This window comes from Marmota marmota, unplaced genomic scaffold, assembly GCF_001458135.2.
Source record: "Marmota marmota marmota unplaced genomic scaffold, marMar, whole genome shotgun sequence".
Classification (NCBI taxonomy): domain Eukaryota; kingdom Metazoa; phylum Chordata; class Mammalia; order Rodentia; family Sciuridae; genus Marmota; species Marmota marmota.
In genome coordinates, this window is record NW_025999898.1 from 2,177,993 (window position 1) to 2,200,450 (window position 22,458).

The 22,458-nt window shown below is 34.4% G+C and overlaps 1 protein-coding gene and 1 pseudogene across 2 annotated transcripts in view; one reads left to right on the forward strand and one right to left on the reverse strand.

The window, feature by feature from the left end:
- The window catches only part of LOC107158454 (solute carrier family 5 member 4-like), a 54,444-nt gene that overhangs the window by 9,716 nt on the left and 22,270 nt on the right, over positions 1–22,458 (forward strand). For both annotated transcript variants that reach the window (XM_015504880.2, XM_015504879.2), the window contains exons 6-7: positions 12,519–12,624; positions 18,074–18,154. In XM_015504880.2, coding sequence (XP_015360366.1) covers positions 12,519–12,624; positions 18,074–18,154 — 187 coding nt within the window. The remainder of the gene's footprint in view (positions 1–12,518; positions 12,625–18,073; positions 18,155–22,458) is intronic.
- LOC107158456 lies at positions 16,789–17,349 on the reverse strand (annotated as a pseudogene).

Here is a 22,458-nt window from a genome sequence, read left to right on the forward strand (position 1 = left end):
GATTTTAAGAAATATTAATAATTATTAATCTTAGATATGATGATTTGTGTACTTTTATACTCTGATAACAGATTTTACACTGGTTACTTATTAAATGCATCACTATGAAGACTTAGGTTGAAGCAGTTTTCAGAGATCACTACAGTCCACATTGAAAAAAAAGGTCATCTTGTTTACTTATTCTCTTTTTTTTTTTAAAGAGAGAGAGGAGAGAGAGAGAGAGAGAGAAATTTTTTTTAATATTTATTTTTTAGTTATTGGCGGACACAACATCTTTGTTGGTATGTGGTGCTGAGGATCGAACCCGGGCCGCACGCATGCCAGGCGAGCGCGCTACCGCTTGAGCCACATCCCCAGCCCTGTTTATTTATTCTCAACCTCCAATAACATAAATAAATAACATAAATAAATTGAGAATAAGTTTTAGGCATACTGTCTTTTAATTCCTAAGTATTTCAGTTTGCATTTACTGAAAACATTGATATTCTTTTAGAGAACTACACTGGGAATTTTCAAATCAGAACCCTAACTTTGATACAAACTATTACCTAATCTGTTGATCTATTCAGATGTTGACAGTTGTTCCAGTCTTGCCCTTTTTAGCAAAATAAAATTCTATAACTGTAACATCATAGTTCCTCTTTATAGTGAGAAATATTTTATGATCAATGTGAATGTAGTTAATATCCTTGAATTGCACCCTTAAAATAGTTCAAATGGCAAATTTTATGTCACATATATTTTACCATGATAATATAATTTCAAAATCACCAACCTAAAGACTTCATGGAACTGTAAAATAGAAATAAAAATCAAGACATTATTAATAAGATAATTTGGGTTTAAAAATTTTAATTGACATATAATAATTGTATCTGTTTATGGGGCACACTGATATTTTGATATATTTATATAATTATAATGTGTAATCAGCATAATTATTATAGGCATCATTTAATTATTTCTTTGAGCTGCAAAAATTTAAAAACCTTTATTTGAAAAACACAATAAATTATTGTTGAATATGATTATTTTCCTATGCTATAGGATACTAAAACTTATCCTTCCTATCTTTCTGCATTTTTGTACTTAATCACCAGTCTCTGTCTACCCTTCTACCACTCTACCCTTCTAAGTTTTTGGTAACCACTCTTCTACACTCTACTTCTATGACATCAACTTATTTAGCTTCCACATATTAGTAAGAAAATTTGTTATTTGTCATTCCCTTCCTAGCTTACTGTGCTTAACCTGATGTTTTCCTGGTTCATCCAGGTTATTGCAAATGACAGAATGTTAGTCTTTTTATAGTTGGATAATATTCCATTATGTATATATGTCACTTTTTTTTGATGGACACAATATCTTTATTTTATTTATTTATTTTTATGTGGTGCTGAGGATTGAACCTATTACCTTACACGTGCTAGGTGAGTGCTCTACCACTAATCCCATTGAACTACAACCTCAGCCCTGTACCTCGTGTTTTATCCATTCATCCATTCTTGGATACTTAAGTTTACTCAATATCTTTGCTATTGGGGATAGTGCTGCAATAAACACGGGAGTGCAAATATCTTCAAACTACTAATTTCCTTTCATTTGGATGTATACACAGCAGTAGAATTTCTGGATTACATGGTAGTTATTTTTTTCAATTTTAAAATTTTAATTTGTTATATATGACAACAGAATGCATTATAATTCATATTACAGATATAGAGCACAATTTTTCATACCTCTGGTTGTACACAAAGTAGAGTCACACCATTTGTGTCTTCATATATGTACTTATGGTAATGATGTCCATCTGATTCCACCGCCTCTCCTACCCCCATCCCCCACTCCCTACCTCTCCCTCCCCTTTTCCATTTTGCCCTATCTAAAGTTCATTTAATCCTCCCATATCCCCCCTCCCCCTGCCCATTATGAATAAGCATCCTTAAATCAGAGAAAACATTCGGCATTTGGTTTTTTGGGATTGGCTAACTCGCATGGTAGTTATATTATTATTTTTTTTGAGAAATTACCATACTGTCTTCCATAATGTCTGTACTGCTTCACATTGAAACTAACAGTGTATAAGAGTTCTCCTTTCTTCTCATCTTAAACATCTTGTATTTTCTTTTTAATTTTAATGCTAGCCAATCTAATTTGGGTGAGATGATATATAATTGTGGTTTTGCTCTTAATTTTCTCAAAGATTATTAACATTCAGCATTTTTCATATACTTTTGAGCTATTTGTCTTCTTTTGAGAAATATATATTCAGATATTGTATATATCTTAGATATTAACCCCTTGTTGGTTAAGTAGTTTGCAAATATTTTTTCCTTTTCTGCAGATTGTCTCTTCACACCATTTATTTTTTCCTTAATATAATCCCATTTATCTAACTTGCTTATTGTTTCTGGTGCTTTTAAATCATATAAAAAAATCTTTGCCCATACCAATGCTTTGAAGTATTTCTATTTTTTTATTATAGTTGTTGCAAAATTTCAAGTCTTATATTTAAGACTTTGAACCTTTTTGAGTTGATTTTTGTTATGGTGAGACATAGAGGACTAGTTTCATTCTCTGTGTGTGGATATCTAGTTTTCTCTGCACCATTTATTGAGGAAACTGTTCTCCATCCAATGTGTACTATTGGTTCCTTTTTCAAAAATCAGTTTATTGTAAAAATGTGGAGTAATTTCTAGGTTTTATCTTCTATTCCATTGGTCTATGTGTTACTTTTATGGCAGCACCACACTGTTTGAGTTACTGTAACTTTGTAGTATGTTTTGAAGTCAGATATTGTGATGTCTCCAGCTTTGTTCTTTTTGCTTAAAATTCTTTGGTTACCAAAGCCTTTGTAATACTCATGGAATTTAATTTTTTTTTCTATTTGTGTGAAGAATGTCATTGATATACTGATATAGAATGAATTGAATTTGTAGATCACTTTGAGTAGTATGGACATTTTACCAATATTAATTCTTCTAGTCCATGAATGTGTGATGCATTACCATTTTTCTGTGTGCTCTATAATTTCCCTCATTGACATTTCATGTTTTTCACTGGAGAGATCTTTCACTTTCTTGGTTAAATTTATTCCTAAATTGATTGATTGTTCCAGGGATTGAACTCAGGGGCATTCGACCACTAAGACATATCCCCAGTCTTTTTTTTTTTGTATTTTATTTAGAGACAGGGTCTCACTGAATTGCTTAGCACCTTGCTTTTGCTGAGGCTGGCTTTGAACTCACAATCCTCTTGCCTCAGCCCCCTGAGCCTCTGGGATTACAGGCGTGTACCACTGCACCCGGCCTTAGATATTTTTATAGATGTTGCAAATGGTATTGCTTTCTTGATTTCTTTTTCAGGTAGTTGGTTTTTTTATGAGATGGATATTTTAACCTTTTTATTACAAATCAAAAATCAAATTACAGCAAAGTTATATAATTGATGCAATTCACAAATACTAAGTGATGGAGTCAATATTCAAATGCAGATGTGGAAGCACCTTTCTTTTTTCAGTATTTTACACTTTTCCCCTATTATCTGGTCATCTGATTTATAACCCAGCTCTCCTTCCCAGTGTTCAAAGATTAACTGAACACAAATTACAAATGACTGTTCCTCTTTAATCTTCAAGGTAGAGTTAGAAGAGCCTATTCCTGCTATCAGCAGATGCTATTGAAGGCAGCAAGGAAGTGCAAGGTAGGTTGACAGAGAAAATCCACAAATGCATACTCCATTTTTGTGCTCTATAGAGGCATCACTGAGAGGCAAAGAATTCTGGGAAGAATTCAAAGATGGCACCTGTGAATTGTGAAAGAAGGAGAACTCAGGGGAATGTGCGGTGTGCATTGAATGCCTGCCAAATGTAACCTCACAAGTGAGAAATGGAGTTTGCGTTGGTAGTTTGTATGTAAATTGCATTATAGTAGTAGCAAAATTTCAAGTCTTATATTTAAGGCTTTGAACCTTTTTGAATTGATTTTTGTTATGGTGAGTCATAGAGGACTAGTTTCATTCTCTGTGTGCTAATTTTTGTATATTGATTTTGTATACTACAATCCAAATGAATGCTGTTTTCAGTTTCAATGTTTTTTTTTTTTTTTTTGGTGTAGTCTGTTGGGTTTTCTATAAAGGAGATTACATTATATGCAAATAGTGATCATTTGACTTTCTTCTTTCCAATTTGGATTCCCTTTATATCTTTCTCTTTTAAAACTGCTTTGGCTACAAAATTGCAGCCAAAAAGAGTGAAAAAAGTGGATGTCTTTTTCTTATTCCAGATCTCAGAGGAAAAATTTTAAACTTTTCTCCTAAGTTGAAGTTAGCTTATGGGTTGCTGTTCCTTGTATATACCTCATTTGTTTAGAGCGTTTATCATGAAGGGGTGATTAACCTAATTGAAGGGCTTTTCTTTCCAACTTTGTTACTATTTATTTATTTTTATTGTCTTTGTTTTAAACTAAGACTTCTAAAATAATTTTTTGGGGGGGTACCAGGGATTGAGCCCAGGGTCATTTAATCATTTAACCACATCCTCAGCCCATTATTATTTCTTACTTGGCCTCACCAAGTTGCTGAGGGTGGCTTTGAACTTGGGATCCTCCTGACTCAGGCTCTTGAGCCACTGAGATTACAATATATACCACCGTGCCTGGATAGAACAATTTTGAAAAGAAAAGTTGATGGTAGTCATCCTTGGTTCTGAGTCTAAAGAAAAATTTAAACTATTTTATTATTGAGAATGAGGAAAAGGAATTAAGAAGATCCTATTCCAAAATGTGTGGCTCTGGTATATTGATTGTTTTGACTTAAAAGCATGTGAAAACAGCAGGTACAAGATCATTCTTGTGAAAGAGTCTTCCCTGTACCAGAAGAATAGCATCATTCTTATTGTCAAGGACAGATTTCCAAACCTTGTTAAACTGATTTATCTTTCTAGTCACTTCTCCACCCAGTTTACTACCATACCCAAGTCTCTTTGCCATCTCACATTTTCACAATTTGTTACTCTAATTCATGTGTTCAATTCTGCATAGTTAGGTCTTCATTTCCAATAGCTAGGCTTCCAATCTACCTATTAAATAAGTCCATATGATTTTTTCCTGTTGACTTTTCTTATTTTTTATGTTTTATTTGTTCATTTAAGTTATACATAATATTAGTGTTCATTTTGACATAATTATAGAAGCAGGGAATATAACTTGCTCCAATTCAGTCCCTAGTACTTCCCTTTCCCTCCCCATTCTCTCCCTCTGATCCTCTTCCTCTACTTTAGTAATCTTTCTTCTATTTATTTATAATTGTTTAAATTACTGCATTGCACATAAACATAAAGGTGAAATTCACCATGGTATATTCATATATATACACAGAAAAGTTAGGTCAGATTCATTCCACCATTCCTCCCTTTTCCCACCACTCCTGCCTCCCCCTCAATCTCCTTCCTCTGCTCCATTGATCTCTCCTCTATTTTCTTGGGAATTCCTTACTCCTTTTCCCTCCCCTCCCTTATTTTTGTCTAGCTTATGCACATTAGAGAAACATATGACCCTTGGCTTTCTGGGTCTGGCTTCTTTCACTTAGCATGATGTTCTCCAGTTTTATCCATTAACCATAAAATGCAATGATTTCATTCTTCTTTAAGTGAAACTCCATTGTGTATATATACCACATTTAAAAAATTAATTCATCTGTTGATGGGCACCTAAACTAGTTACATAGCTTGGTTATTGTGAATTGTCCTGCTGTAAACATTGATGTGGCTGCATTCTTAAATTATGCTGATTTTAGATCTTTGGGTATATGCCAAGGAGTGGAATAGCCCAGTCATATGGTGATTTAATTCCTAATTTTTAAAGGACTACTGATTTCCAGTGTGGTTTTACTAATATGTAGTCCTACCAACAATATATGTGTGTACACTTTTCCCTACATCCTTGCCAATATTTGTTATTTGTGTTCTTGATAATTGCCATTCTGACTAGAGATAAAATTTTCATGTATTTATTTATTCATTTTAAAATTTCCAAGCCTTTAAAAATTTTTGTTCTTTTTAGGTATACATGACAGTAGAGTGTATTTTGACACATTGTACATACATGGAGTAAAACTTTTAGTATCCCATTCATGTAGTTTTGATTTGCATTTCCCCAATTGCTAGATATGTTGAATTTTTTTTCGTAATTTATTAGTCATTTGTATTTCTTATTGGGAGAAGTGCCTGTATAGTTCTTTTGGCCATATATTAATTGGGTTTTTAAATTTAATTTAATTTTTTTTGGTTTTAAGTTTTTTGAGTTCTTTATATTCTGGATATTCATCCCCTGAGAATTGGGTGGCAAAGATTTCCTCCCTTTCCATAGGCTCCCTCTTCATGCTCTGTTTCCTTTACTGTGCAGAAACTTTTTAATTTGATGGTATCCCACTTACTGATTCTTGGTTTTATTTCTTGTGCTTTTTTTCTTTAATTTTCTATAGTTTTCATTGTAGAGGTCTTTCACCTCTTTTGTTGGGTTGTATTTCATTTTTCCTGAAGTTATTTTGAGTGGGATAATTTTCCTAATTACTCTTTCAGCTGATTCATTGGCATATATAGTAATGCAATTGATTTAGGGGTATTAATTTTATATCCTGATACTTTGATGAATTTATTTGTGAGTTCTAGAAGTTTTTTTGCTGGAGTTTTTGGGTCTTCTAAATATAGGTACATATTGTTTGCAAATAGGGATAGTTTGAGCCTTCTTTTTTTTCCCTATTATTATCCCTTTAATTTCTTTCTTCTGTATAATTGCTCTGGCTAGAGTTTCAATGATGATGTTGAATATAAGTGGTAAAAGAGGGCATCCCTGTATTTTCCCAGTTTTTAGAGGGAATGCTTTAATTTTTCTCCATTTAGAATAATGTTGGCCTTGGCTTTAGCATATATAGCTTTTACAATGTAGAAGTATGTTCCTACTGTCTCTAGTTTTTCTAGTGTTTCGAAAATGAAGCCATCCTATATGCTATACTAACCTAGGTCTTGGATCCACTTTGAGTTGAATGTTTTTTTTTGCAGGCAGAAAATGAAGCCATGCTATATTTTGTCAAATGCTTCTTCTGCATCTACTGAAATGATCATATGATTTTTGTCTTTATGTCTATGGATGTGATGAATTACATTTATTGATTTCTGTATGTTGAACCAAACTTGCATTCCTGGGATGAACCCCACTTGATCATGGTGCATTACTTTTTTAAAAAATTATTTTTTAGTTGTAGTTGGACATGATACCTTTATTTTATTTATTTATTTTTATGTGATGCTAAGGATCAAATCCAGGGCCTCAGATGTGCTAGGTGAACACTCTACCACTGAGCCACAACCCCAGCCCACATTATCTTTTAAATATGTTTTTGTATGCAATTTGCCAGAATTTTATGAAAATTTTTTCATCTATCATCAGGGATATTGTTATAAAATTTTCTTTCCTTGATTTGACTTGGTCTGGTTTTGGTATCAGATTGAGACTGGCTTCACAGAATAAGTTTGGAAGGATTCCCTTCTTTTCTATTTCATGGACTGATCTGTGGAGTACTGGTGTTAATTCTTTTTTAAAATTAATTAATTTATTTTAACTGGGTATATATGATAGCAGAATGCATTTTGATTCATTGTATACAATTGCAGGACAACTTTACATTTCTATGGTTGTACATGATGTAGTGTCACACCTGGTATTAATTCTTCATTGAAGGTCTTGTATAACTCAAGAATCTATCTGGTCCTGGTCTTTTCTTGATTGGTAGGCTTTTAATGGTGTCTTCATGTTCATTGTTTGAAATTGATCTGTTTAAATTGTGTATGTTCTCCTGATTCATTTTAGGCAGGTCATATGTCTTTAGAAATTTTTTGATGTCTTCAAGATTTTCTATTTTATTGGAGTATAAATTTTCAAAATAGGTTCTAATTATCTTCTCTATTTCAGTAGTGTTTGTTGTGATATTTCCTTTTTTCATCATGAACTTTAGTAATTTGAGTTTTTTCTCTCTTTGACTTCATTAGCATGACTAAGGGTGTATCAATTTTTTTGTTTTTTCAAAGAACCAACTTTTTGGTTTGTCAAATTTTTGAATTGTTTCCTTTGTTTTAATTTCATTGACTTTAGCTCTGGTTTTAATTATTTCCTATCTTTTACTGCTTTTGATGTTTATTTGTTCTTTTCCAGGGCCTTGAGATGTAATGTTAGGTCATTTATTCATTGACTTCCTATCCTTTAAAAAAATTTTTTAGTTGTAGATGAACACAATATCTTTTTAAATTTATTTTTGTGTAGTGCTGAGTATTGAGCCCAATGCCCCACATGTGTGAGGCAGGTGCCCTACCACTGAGCTATAGCCCCAGCCCAACTTTCTGTTCTTTTAATGAATGAGCTCAATGCAATGAACTTTCTTCTTAGCACTGCCTTCATACTGTTTCAGAAATTTTGATATGTTGTATCACTATTTTCATTTACCTCTAAGTATTTTTTAATTTCATCTCTGATTTCTTCTGCTATACCTTCATCATTCATTAGTGTATTATTTAGTCTCTAGGTAGTAGAGTAGCTTCTATTTTTTATTTTATCACTGATTTATAATTTAATTCCATTATGTTCTGATAGAATGCAGGGTAGTATATCTATTTTTTTTGTATTTGCTAAGAATTTCTTTGTGGCTTAAGATATGGTCCATTTTAGAGAAGGATTTGTGTGCTGCTGAGAAAAAAGTATATTTACTCATTGACAAATGAAATGTTCCATATGTGTCTGTTGTCTAAATTATTGATTGTATTATTTAGTTCTATAGCTTCTTCATTTAGTTTTTGTTTGGAAGATCTATCCAGTGGTGAGAGAGGTATGTTAAAGTCACCCAGTATTATTGTATTGTGATCTATTTGATTCTTGAAATTTAGAAGGGTTTGTTTGATGTACATAGATGCCCCATTGTTTGGGACATAAATATTTAAGATTGTCATGTCTTTTTGATATATCTTTCTCTTACACAGTTTGAAATGTCCTTTTTGTCCATTCTGATTAACTTTATCTTGAAGTCCACTCTATCTGATACAAGGATAGAACCCCCTGCTAGTTCATGTGATCCATATGAGTGATATGTTTATTCCCATCCTTTCACCTTCAGTCTGTGGCTGTTTTTGCCTATGAGGTGAGTCTCTTGGAGATAGCACATTTTAGGATCTTTTTTTTTTTTTTAAAAAAAATCAAATCTTACCATCTATGTCTTTTGATTGATAACTTTAGGCCATTAATTTTCAAAGTTATTATTGAGATATGATTTGTATTCCTGGTCATTTGGTTTATTTCTGGTTTTTATTTGAATTAGTTTCTTTTTGATTGACTATTCCTTTAGTGTAGTTCCTCCCTTTGTTGGTTTTCACTTTTAAATTTCATTTCATCTTCATAAAATGTTTTGTTGAGAATGTTCTATAGTGCAGGCTTTCTAGTGAATTATTTTAACTTTTTTTGGTGGAAGGTTTTTATTTCATCTTCAAATCTGAAGCTTAATTTTGCTGAATGTAGAACTTTTGATTAGCATCCATTTTCTTTCAGAGCTTGATATATATTATTCCAGGACCTCCTAGCTTTTAGGGTCTGGGTTGAGAAATCAGCTGAGATCCAAATTGGTTTCCCCCTATAGGTAATCTGATATTTTTCTCTCTCAGCCTTTAAAATTCTATCTCTATTCTGTATGTTAGGCATTTTCATTATAATGTTGGCCTGTTGTAATTTTGTACATTTATGGTCCTATAAGCCTTTGTTTTTGATTTTCTATTTTATTCTTTAGGTTTGAAAAAATTTCTGATATTATTTTATTGAGAAGATTGTGCATTGTTTTGGCCTGTGTCTCCACACCTTCATCTATCTTGATAAATCTTAAATTTAGTCTTTTCATGTTATCCCACAATTCTTGGAAGTTCTCTTCTTGGTTTCTTACCACCTTCTCTGTGTGGTCAACTTTATTTTCAAGGTTATGTACTTTGTCTTCATTTCCTGAGGTTCTGTCTTCCAAATGATCTAGTCTATTGGTGATGCTTTCCATTGAATTTTTAACTTGATTTATTGATTCTTTCAGTTTGAGGATTTCTGTTCAGAATTTCTATCTCTGTATTAAAATGATCTTTCACCTCCTGAAATTTATGTCTGATTTCACTCCTTACATTGTCCTTTATGTCATGGATCAGTTTATGCACATTCTAAACTTCTTCTCTGACATTCTTCTATTTTGTTGTCAATGGATTCTATTATTGGAGCATCTGGTTTGTTTGGGGGTGCTTTGTTCTCTCTCTCTCTCTCTCTCTCTCTCTCTCTCTCTTTTATGTTGTCCACTTGTCTTCCCATCTAGCAGTGCAGATCTTAGGCAGTACATTTTCTACCATGTAGATTTATAATATTCCTGAAGGTTTCCTGAACCTTGCCTTTAAGGGGGATACCAATATTAACAGTACCCAATGCAAACATATATAGACTTAAACCACATAGCTCCTATTAAGATATCTACAGTCTTGTGGCAATAAATATGTTCAGCTATCGCCTACAATATAAACAGTAAGTTTTCAAAGGGTTTACAATTTCAAATCATAGACAAAGAATGAACAGAAGTGGTGTAAGATGTGAGGTTATGAGGAAGGAGGAAAAAAGATAGAAGTAAAAATTTATAGGGAGAGTAACAGAGGAATTAATAGAGGTTAACTGTTAGCAGGAGAAAAGAGAGAAAGAGAATCCAGGGAAAGAGATAAGTGAGAGGAAAAATATGGAAAGAGATAAGTGAGAGGAAAAATATATATAAAGTAAAAATTAAAAAAAGTAAAAATAAAAGAACACAACAAAACTGTAACATACTCTTCAGACATCCCAGTCTCAATAAACTGATGGATGAAAAATACTTGGTTTCAAAAATAGTAGAAATATGAGAGAAAAAAGAATCTCAAAATTTTGACCAATTATTTCTCAGCTTCCCTTCTCAGCAGTTAGGTGGGTTTGTCTGGAATTTGATGCTAGCTCCACCCTCAGGATGGTGGGGGTTGCTATGGTGGGAGGGTTAGTCCTGGGGCAGAACATCAAGGCTCTATTTTTTTTAAAATTTTATTTTTTAGTTTTAGGTGGACACAATATCTTTATTTTATTTTTATGTGGTGCTGAGGATTGAACCCAGTGCCTTGTGCATCATGCATGTCAGATGAGTACTCTACCACTGAGCCACAACCCCAGCCCCTCAAGGCCTGTTTTTAAAGAGAATTTGGGCAGTTATTTTTGAGATTTTGTATGATTTGGACTATTCTGGTCCCTTCAGAACCTATCAAGGAATATTTATACTCACCCACTAGTCATTAGAGCAAAATTATTTTCACTATAAGCTAAAGTTCTAAAATTGTCCTACTATGATTCTCAGTGAATAACTATTTGCTAGGTGAGAATGTCTAATTCTAAGGTTCTTCAAATACATTTTTGTATCTCTACTTTCCAATTTTGCTACCATTTAAATATTGTGGATAACATTTATCTGTTCCCTTGTATTGCATTTTAGACTTTGTGGAAATGCTTAATTTTGTTGATTTGACTAAATAATTACTCTGTCTCCTTTAGAGATTCAAAACCATGTGGCCATTATTCCCATATGATCATAACGATTTCTTTGAATTTCTGAATATTACTATTATATTTAATTTAGTAAAATCCTATGACAGCTGCTAACACTATGTTAAGCAATGTAAAAATTGAAGTAATGCTGCATGTGTTCAAATTCTATGCATGTCACAAGCTACCTGTGTGACCTTAGATAAATCCCCAGAACTTAGATAAATCCTTAGATGCACAATAAATGTAATAAAGATATCTCCTTTACATAAAGTTTGGAAAACAAAAGATGATAGGAGTAAATTCTTTTGGGCTTGGGGGAAGAAATAAATCCTAGAAAACTTAAGGTTCTCCAGAACAGAAGGAAAAATTACCCCATTCATCTCTTGGAAAAGACCCAACCTGTAATTCCTTATATCTTAAACTTTTGCAAAATAGAGAACAAATTTCCACATTAATCTCCTGAAACAAACCCAATATTGTATGTGATTTTACAAAATAAAAACACATATATAAATAAAAATCAAACAAGAATATCATGTGAAATAAATCTATATCTATCTATCTACTCTATCACATCAAGAGTATTCTTATAAACAAATACTCAGTACCAGTATCTTTAAGCATCATGGTAAAGAAAATGTTCTCAGGACATGTCCCATAATTTAATAAGTACCTTAATTAGGCAATGAATTAAGTGCTATGAGAATATAGAAGAGAGAGATAAAGTTTCTGTTTGAAGCTTTATGGAAGATATTGTTATAGAGACATCTAAATGGGAGCCTTAAAGAATGATTAGGAGTTTACTAGGAAAAGAAGGGAGGGAGAATGGACATTGGAGCAAAGAACCCATAGAAGTGAAATGCATGTTTCTTTCCCATCCCAACTGTTCTGTTCCCTTTTTAGACAAGTATATTTTCTGGAGCCATATTCATTCAGCTGGCCTTGGGATTGGATATTTACCTGGCAATCTTTATCCTCTTGGCTGTCACTGCTGTTTACACAATAACTGGTGAGTCTGCTAGTGTTTTACACAGTATGTTACCTTCTGCTTAACCTATCCCTGCAATTAGTAACCCAGTGTTAGCCTTGTCATTGTCAAGGGAAGGATACCATTTCATTTCCTTTATGAGAGTCAGGCACAAGATCAGAAACATGAATAGTAAAAGTAGTAAAGAAAAAAGAATCCTCAGTATTATATATGAGTACTTTGATTAAGAAAAGTGACATTTTATGTTTGGTATCCAGATTATCATTTAGAATTCAGCATATCATACACATGGAAGGTTGAGATGAAAAAGAAGCTCATAGATTAAAAATACAAGATGAGGTTTAAATGAATACAATCATTGGTTAGGAAAGTAGATCTGGAGCAGTAAGTTGGTTGTGGAGAAAAGGTGTGCAGCAATAGTTCAAGCAGGCTCTCAATCAGGTTTTTTGGTTTAGTGTCTCATGCATACAAATTTATGAAAATTAAACTATACCACTTGAGTTGGACAAAATTTAAAGAATAGCTGATAACTTGAACAATAAAAGACATTTCTGAGCCAGGCATGGTGCACAGGCCTGTAATACCAGTGGCTTGGGAGGCTGAGGCAGGAGGATAGCGAGTTCAAATCCAGCCTCAGCAAAAATGAGGCACTAAGCAACTCAGTGAGACACTGTCTCTAAATAAAATACAAAATAGGGGTGGGTATGTGTCTCAGTGGTCAAGGGCCCCTGAGGTCAATCCTTGCACCCTACCCTTGCCAAAAAAAGACATTTTTTATATTTTCTGTCATATGTGGAAGCTAGAGAGAAAAAAGGGCAAAAAGAGAATTTTCATGGAAATAGAAAGAAGACCACATTTTAGTTAGCTTTGTATCAGGTGACTAAATACTCAACAAGAACAACTTAGAGGAAGAAAAGTTTATTTTGGCTCATGGTTTCAGGGATCTCAGTATAGACAGCCAACTCCATTGCTCTGTGCCCACGGTGAGGCAGAACAACAGTGGGGAAGGGTGTGGTGGAGGAAAGCTGCTCACCTCATGGCAAAGGAGAGAGTTAAGGTGCCACAAGAGAGATATACCTTTCCAGGGCATTCCCCCAGTGACCCATCTCCTCTAGCCACATCCTATCTGCTTAAAGTTACCACTCAGTCTATTCAAACTAGGAAGGACTTGATTAGGTTTCAGATTTCACAAACCAATCATTTTCACCTGTGAATATTTCCACAGAACAACAGGAGCTTTTTGGGGATGCTTCCTACCAAGACCATAACATTCTGCCCCTGCCCCCCAAAAGTTCATGTCTATCTCACCATGCAAAATGCATTTAGTCCATCTCCAAAAATTACATAGTCTTAATAGTTCCAGCATATCCCAAAGACCAAGTCCAAATCTCTGAGATTCAAATCAAACTCTTGCCTGTGAGCTCCTATAAAAACCAAAAGCAAGCTACATATCCAATATATAGTTGCACAGAGTGAACATTCCCATTCCAAAGGGAGAAATAGAAGCATAATAAAAAGAGATGGGGCCAAAGCAAGACTAAAACCCAGCTAGGAAAACTAATCCTATCACTCCACATACATCAGGTCCCATAACTCCATGTATAGCATCTAGGACATATGGTTGCAAGATGTTTTCTCCAAAGGGCATAGGCAGCCCTTCCCCTTTCACTTTGATGGTGAAACAAGTGCACAAAACCTCTCTTTTAGTCTAGTTTCTTCTTGAGCTAACAGTTTTTCTCAGCAGACTGTCCATATAACTTGCATCTCTTAATTCCTGGGGTCTCCGTTCCAGCTTTGGCCTCACTTTCACAGATTAATGCATCACCCTCTCAAGGGCAGCCTGCAGGAACTCTGACTCTGCTATATTTTGCCTGGTCTCCCAGGTCTGTCTTTGAATTTTCAGTGGAATCCTCCATGACCCCTTAACTGTAGCAATCTGCATTCCTGCAGAACAGCACCATGTGGATGATGCTTATTTCCTCTGCCAGCTCATGTGATACTGCAGCCTCCTAGAACCATGGCTGAAGTACCTCTGAGTGACTGCATGGCTCAGCATGGTGCAAAAATATCCTAGGCCACTCTGTGCAATCAGGCTACCCACATGATCTCTTTTTGAAGGAATTTTCCCTTCTGTACCCTCAAGTCTGCTGTGGTGTGGTCTTGAAATTTCTGAAATGCCTCGAAGCATTTTCCATTGTTTCTGCAAAGTAATTAGCATCACTTTAGGGGCTACAGTCTCTTCAACATGCACACCTTCCTTGGCCCCAATTTTACAAGTACTTTTCTGGTTAAACTTCAAGGGTTTTTGGCTAGTTTTTAAATCTTTTAGCTACTTTCTGCTCCTGATTCCCCCAGTAAACAGGGATAAAGCTGCCAACAACATCTGTGCCACCGACTCATTACTATAGTACCTTGTAATGTCCTCTGCTACCTTAATTAGTGCATTGTTTTTATATTCAGCCTCACAAAAGTGAGGACATGAGCAAAATGTGAACAAGGTCTTTGCTGGAAGGTAACATGAGTGGCCTCTAGTCTAATTCCCATTAGAGTTCTCATTTCCCTCTGAAACTTCATGGGCTCAGTCTGCATTCATATCAGCAGAATATTCTTCTGAGCTCCCACCAGAATCACTCATTAAGCTCTGCTCATAACATTCTAAGGCTTTTCTAGCCTGCATTTCCAAACTTGTCCAAATTCATCCTTCAAATGATTCCCAAAATCTTCTGAACCACATGGTCAGGTTAGTCACAGAAATGACCATACTTTTCGGTACCAATTTCTCTTTTAGGCGGCTTTGCTTCACTGTGATCAACATACCCAACAAGAACAACTTAGGCCGAGCATGGTGTGGGAGGTTTGGGAGGCTGAGACAGGAGAATCGCTAGTTCAAAGCCAGCCTCAGCAACTGCGAGGCACTAAGCAACTCAGTGACACCTGTCTCTAAATAAAATACAAAATAGGGCTGGGGATATGGCTTGGTGGTTGAGTACCTCTGAGTTCAATCCCGGGTACAAAAAAAAAAAAAAAAAAAAAAAGAACATTTTAGAGGAGGAAAAGTTAATTTTGGCTCATAAAATAAAAAAAATCTCAGTCTATAGGTGGTTGACTGCATTGCTCTTGGCAAGGTAAGGCAGAATATCTTGCAGGAAGGGTATGACAGAGAGAAGCTACTCTCTTCATGTCAATAAGGAAACAGAGGGGTAAGGACCACAAGGAAGATGCACACTTTCAGGGCATTCCTCCAGTGACCCACTGGACTACATTTACTTCCCAGTCCATTCAAACTAGGAAGAACTGATTAGATTATAGCACTCACAATCTAATCATTTCACTTTTGAATACTCCTACAGAAATGAAGCTTTTGGGGGACACCTCATATCAAAAGCATAATGGACCAGAAAGAATAGGAATCAGAAAGGGAAAATGATAGGGAAAAAAGGGAGAATAGACACTAAGCAATGAAATTGGCCAAATTATTTATAAACAAACCACAATGAGTTCTACAATTTTGCACAATTATATTTCATTAGGAAAACCCTCCCACAGTTTTAGAGCCATTTTGAGGGTTTTTTTGTTTGTTTAATACATTTGAAAAGAATGCATATTCAAAAAATTGAGACATGAGAAAACCTTAGTTTTTATACTAATGAATCTACAAGATTTAGGATTTGGGGAAGGTGGAAAAAATTACCTAAACATTTTTAAAAACTGAAAATTGCAACCTAAATAAGCTGAAAAAAAATCCCAATTAACCTTATTAAAGAGTGTCCACAAGACTCTCTCCATGATTTTCATTAAACAAGAATAAGAACAAAAAGCCACTAAAATGTTTTAGGTTACTGTACAGGTTAAATTCAGGGAATGACTTCAACAAATTAATCTGTTACATAGTCATCACAGCATGCCTTGCTTTAAAATAACAACAGAAAAAACTTTTTTTTTAAAGTAACAAAACAAAAATTAGTGCTAATCATTTTTATGACAATGCATATTTACTCAGAATTAACTAGTATTGGGAGAGAAAGCAGGGGCCATACCTATGGGCCTTGTCTCACATGAGTGCATGTGCATAGATGCAGGGCATTTGTCATCATGGCAGAAATAAATTTTAATTTTTAGTTTGATTTAAATATTACTTAGTATGATGACAACACCATCTTTGCAGAAAGGGGTCTGGAGAGGTGGTCATAACAGCACATACTTGCAGCTCTTCTTTGGTTTTAGAGGCTTCAGGGCAGCCAATATTGCTACATCAAACACATTCTTTAGGTCTTTCTGTGTGAGTGCAGAACACTCCACATCCTTCAGATCATGGGACAGCTTTTCAGTAGTCTCTGGAGTGATACACTTCTGTTTGTTTTTTTTGCAAGTTTCTCAATAGTAGAGGATTAATCTCTGAGATAAATTTGGGTCCCAACAAGAAGACAGGAGTCATTGGACAATGGTGAGTTATTTTAGGCACACACTTTTTTCCCCCACATTTTGAATGAAGATGGAGAGACCACTGAAAAACAGAAATACATCTGTTTGTGGATAACTCAGCAGTTATAATCTCTCATAATCCTCTTGTCCTGAAGTATCAATATGTTCCAGAGTCCATGACTGCAAACCAATAATAACTGTGACTGCACAGATATCAAAAACAGTTGGTACATATTCCAATGGAAATTGGTTTGTTGTGTAGGATATAAGGAGGAATGTTTTGCCAACAGCACCATTGCCCACTACACACTTAATTGTCTGCATTGTGGAAATAGTTTTGTATCCACTTTAAATATTTCCGATTTGATGTTGATCTCAGCTTCACTGCTGGGGTGTTGGCCCTTTTTATAGATTGAGTGTATGTTCAGATTATATAAGAGATAAGGGCCTTACTCTCCTGTTTTCCAGAGAATCATTGGTCCCTCCTGACATTCTATTTTTATAATTATGTCACAATGAAGTCTATTGTCATGTATAACACTAAAGGGACCAAAAACCCTTATTCTAAAAAAAAAAATGGGTTTTGTTGTTGTTGTTTAATATTGATGCAAAATACAAGTCAATGAGTGTTTCAGGTATTCAACTAACAGAACAATGATATGTCATAAAACAAGAGCAAAAACAGTTTAGATAGATTTTTTGAGAGCACATATATTTTGTCAAATGAGAGGCATTCAAAATTGTTCAGGGAAACTTTTGAGATAATAAAAATTTTTCCCTACTTAAAATTTAAACATCCACATGAAGATGGAACTTCATTCTGATTCATAGAAACTTTAAATCAGGACAAGGGAGCTAGGATATAAGTGGAAGATTCTCACACTAAGGAGATAATGATGTCAAGACAAGCTTGTGGCTCAGCCAAGAGCTTTGGATATGTTTTCTGTGAGTCATTTCCATGGTTTGAATAGTTGAGAACCCAGCAGTAAAGGCAAGTAGATGAGTAGACATGGACAAAATGACCTGGGCCTCTTCTTTCTCTTCACAGGGGGCTTGGCCTCAGTGATTTACACAGACACCCTCCAGGCTATCATCATGTTGGTTGGATCTTTTATTCTCATGGGGTTTGGTAAGTGATCACAGCATTCACAGCCTTAGACTCTGTAGATTTGGTATAGGACTTATTTCTGTTGGTCTGATCTTTACTACTGCCTCCCAGTTCTATTGGGTTACATTTCCCCATCATTTATGTTATTCCCACCATGGAAATAGATGCCTGAATTCATTCTTGCTGCCCTATTTCAGCATGAGGAAATGGAGACAAGAACTTTATTTCCTTTATAAAATTATTGCCTAACTTATATTATTTAACCTTAATTTCTTTGTGGGCAGAATGGACAAAATCCATACTATTAGATTTCCAGAATTTGACAAATACTGGTGCATTTCATTCAAAGCATATAAACCTTTGAGTTACATAAAATTTTCATAAAATGAAAGATTAAGTAGTAGGAAAAATTTACCAAACTGAATCTAATCCTCATTACAGATATTTTAGAATAAATCTATTAAAATGCACTACCTACTATATTATTGGAAGATGTAAACCAAGGTTGGAGTTTTCCTTGATTACTTTCACTTTATTCTCTAAAATAGTGAAAACTAACGATATTCATGAATCTAATTTAAGCTTGATTATTTTGGGTTTTTATTATATTTATTTATCTCTGCACATAGTAAAATAATAAGAATTCTTATTCTTTTACTCCCGTTCTTGAAGCCACCATGTTCCAACTGGTCAAGCTGCACTACATGCTGAAAAATGCCAATATGCATGTACTTCGTCACAGAGCCTGAAAATACATGATTCAAAACTGATTGTACTGTTCATACCTAGCTATGCAAGGACAGTGTAATATTTTGTTAAGAGATCAAAGAAAGTACCTGTAGATGGCATGAGAGACTTCAGGTTTCTTGAAAAATGCTTACAGGGAAGGTCCAAGGGCAATAGGTAAAACCATAGCACCTCCATCCCTCCTGGTATTTTGCTTCCATCCCTTCTTACACTTACTCTGGAAAATAGCATCTTCATCCCTCATAATGTCTTGTCCAGTGACATACAGCTAGATAAGTAGCACTTTGCCTCTTCACATTGTCCTCAATTTCGCACCAGTTTCTATAGGGAGAGGGTTTTTAATAAGTTAGGCTACATAAGCTTTGACATCACTAGCTTAGCTTGCTTTGTCCAACTGTATGAGCAGCATCTCAAGGAACTTGGTGTGCATGGAACAAAGCAGTTTTCTACAGATAATGCTAACTTGTCATTATTCCCAGTCCACATGAGAGAAAATCAGTCCTTTGAGGTAATATTTATCTGGATATTCTGGCCCAAACTCACTCTTTAACTTGACGAGGTTGTTGGGAACAGAGAGGGATTCTTGAACGACATAGTATTTTACTATCTCCTTTTTCTCCAAGGATGACACACTGATATAAATGCAAAGAAAATAAAGTCTGCAATAATACTTGACGATTTGAATACTATATATTTGAGATTATTTACATTAAAGTTAAATAAAATAAAAATTTAGTTCCTCATTTTGTCAAGCCATATTCCTAGTGCTAGGTATTTGGAAAATGCCTACCAGATGGAACAGCACAGATGTAGAACAGTTTCACCAAGGTGTAACGTTTCTTTTGTACAGTAATGCTACAAGAGGCAACTGCTAGTACCACTTCCTTGTTCAGTGTCTAATTAGTTAGCCAGAAACTTCTGTGCTGTTTTGAACATAGTTCTGTGCTTTGTGGCTCCAGTGGTGCACTCCCTGTTATCAGGAGCTCTAAATCTTACTTCTCCTTTTACAATAAGAAGCCTATCTCATCTCTCAGCTTAATTCATGTATTTTAATTTTATTTCAACTGATACATAAAAACAACATCATATATATTAATGGAGTACAACATGTGAGGCTTCAATACATTTATACATTATGTAATGTCTAAAAATGTTAAACAAATCTATATCCTCAAAATTTTTTTCTTTTTATGGAAATATTAAAAATAATTTATATTAGCTTTTGAAATATACAATAGATGATTGTTTCCTACAGCGACCCTACTGTGTACACCAGATCTTCTTACTCCTACTTAATTGTAACAGTACCCATTGATCATCCTTTCCTCATCACCCCACGCCTTACTTTCCCTAGCCTCTGGTAACCAGCATTCTCCTCTAGATTTCTGTTTGATTAAACATTGTGCATCCCACATATGCATAAGATCATGTGGTATATGTCTTTCAGTGCCTCATTTATTTCATTTAATGTAATGATCTCCAGATTCATCCATGTTGCTACAAAGGACATGATGTTATTCCTTTTTTGTATAAATGGGATAAATAGTATTCCATGACATTTTTTAAAAAAGCCTATTTGTTAGTTGATGGACACTTAGATTGTTTCCATTTCTTAGCTATAGTTAATAGTGCTGTAATAAACATGGGGTGCAGATATCTCTTCAACATTCTGACATCATTTCCTCTACATGTATATACAGTAGTGGCACTGGTGGATCATATGGTAGTTCAATTTTTAAGTTTTTGAGAAACCTCCTTGCCATTTTCCACAATGGCTATTTACATTCGTACCCAACAGTGTGCAAGTTTTCCTTTTTCTTCACATCCTCATTGGTACATGTTATCTTTCATTTTGTTTGATCAAAGCTATTCTTAATGGAGGGAAGTGATATACCATTATGGATTTGATTTTCATTTCCCTAATGCTTATTGCTCTTGAGCTTTTTAAAATATACCCTTTGACCATTTGTATGTCTTCTTTTGAGAATTGTCTATTTGGGTCTGTGGCCCCCTCTTTAATCAAGTTTTATTTTTTGTTATTGTTTTTGCTTGTTTTTTGTTTTGATTTGGATTTATTTTAGTTGATTGTTTTGTATATGCTATCGAATTATTGAAGTTCCTTATGTATTCTAAATATTAACCCCTTGCAAGATGTGGCTTTTTGCTGTTGTTGTGCTGGGGATTGAACCCAGGGCCTTGTTCATGCAAGACAAGCACTCTACCACCCCTTGCAAGATGTATTGTTTGCAAATATTTTCTCACAATCTGTAAATTTTCTAATACTCCGATGATTTTTCTCTTTGTTGTGTGGAGTCTCTTTTTTGTTTAATTCCACACGTTCATTTTTGCTTTTGTTTCCTATGATTTTTGGATCTTGTCCAAAACATTTTCAGTATCCTAAAATATTTCCCCCTTTTTTTCCTAATAGTTCCATAGTTTTAGGCCTTATATTTAAATCTTTAGACCATTTGAGTTGATTTCTGAAACTGGTTAGAGGTAAGGGTATAATATCTTTGGTGGAAGATTTTTTTAAATCACTAATTCATACTGGTTATTGGTCTGCTCAGGTTTTCTATTTCTTCATGTTTCAATCTTATCAAGATGTGTATGTCCCAGAATTTGTCCATTTACTCTAGGTTATCAAATTTGTTAATATTTAGTTTTCATAGTAATTTTGAATACTCCTTTATATTTCTTTGGTTTTGGTTGTGCTTTCTACCTTTTATCTTTGATTTTATTTATCTGAGTCTTCTTTCTCTCTCTTTCCTAGCTATGGGTTTGCCAATTTTGGTTATCCTTTCAAAAATCAATATTCATTTCACTGATATTTTTATTATTTTTTTTTCACTTTAGTCATTGTTTTATTTATTTCTGCTCTCATATTTCTTTCTTTCTACTAATTTAGGATTTGGTTTTTACTGTTTAGGATTTGTTTTTACTGTTTTCTTTGAGAGGAAAGAATAGGTTGTTTCTATGAGATCTTTCTGGCCTTTTGCTGTAGGCACTGATTGCTATAAATTTCCCTCAGTGCAGTTTTTGCCATATACCATAGCTTTTAGTATATTGGTTTCCATTTTCATTTGCTTCAAGAAATGTTTTATCTTTATTGTTATTTTTAAAACTTTTTTTGTAGTTGTAGATGGACAGAATGCCTTTTATTTTATTTGTTAATTTTTTAAAATTTGGTGCTGAGGATTGAACCCAGTGCCTCACGCATACTAGGCAAGCACTTTGCCACTGAGCTACGCCCCCAGCCCAAGAAATGTTTTTAAAATTCCTTTTTGATTTCTTCCTTGATTCATTGGCTGTTTGAATAGTTTGTTTAATTTCCATGTATTTGTAGAATTTTTGAAAGCTTTTCATGTTAATGATTTCTAGTTTTATTGCATGTGAAACCCCATGTGGTTTTTATAAATCATTTTTCTCTCCCTCTCTTTCTTTTTGGTACCGGGGATTGAACTCAGGGACACTGACCACTGAGCCACATCCCCAGCCCTATTTTGTATTTTATTTATAGACAGGGTCTCACTGAGTTGCTTAGTGCCTCACTCTTGTTGAGGCTGGCTTTGAACCCCCCC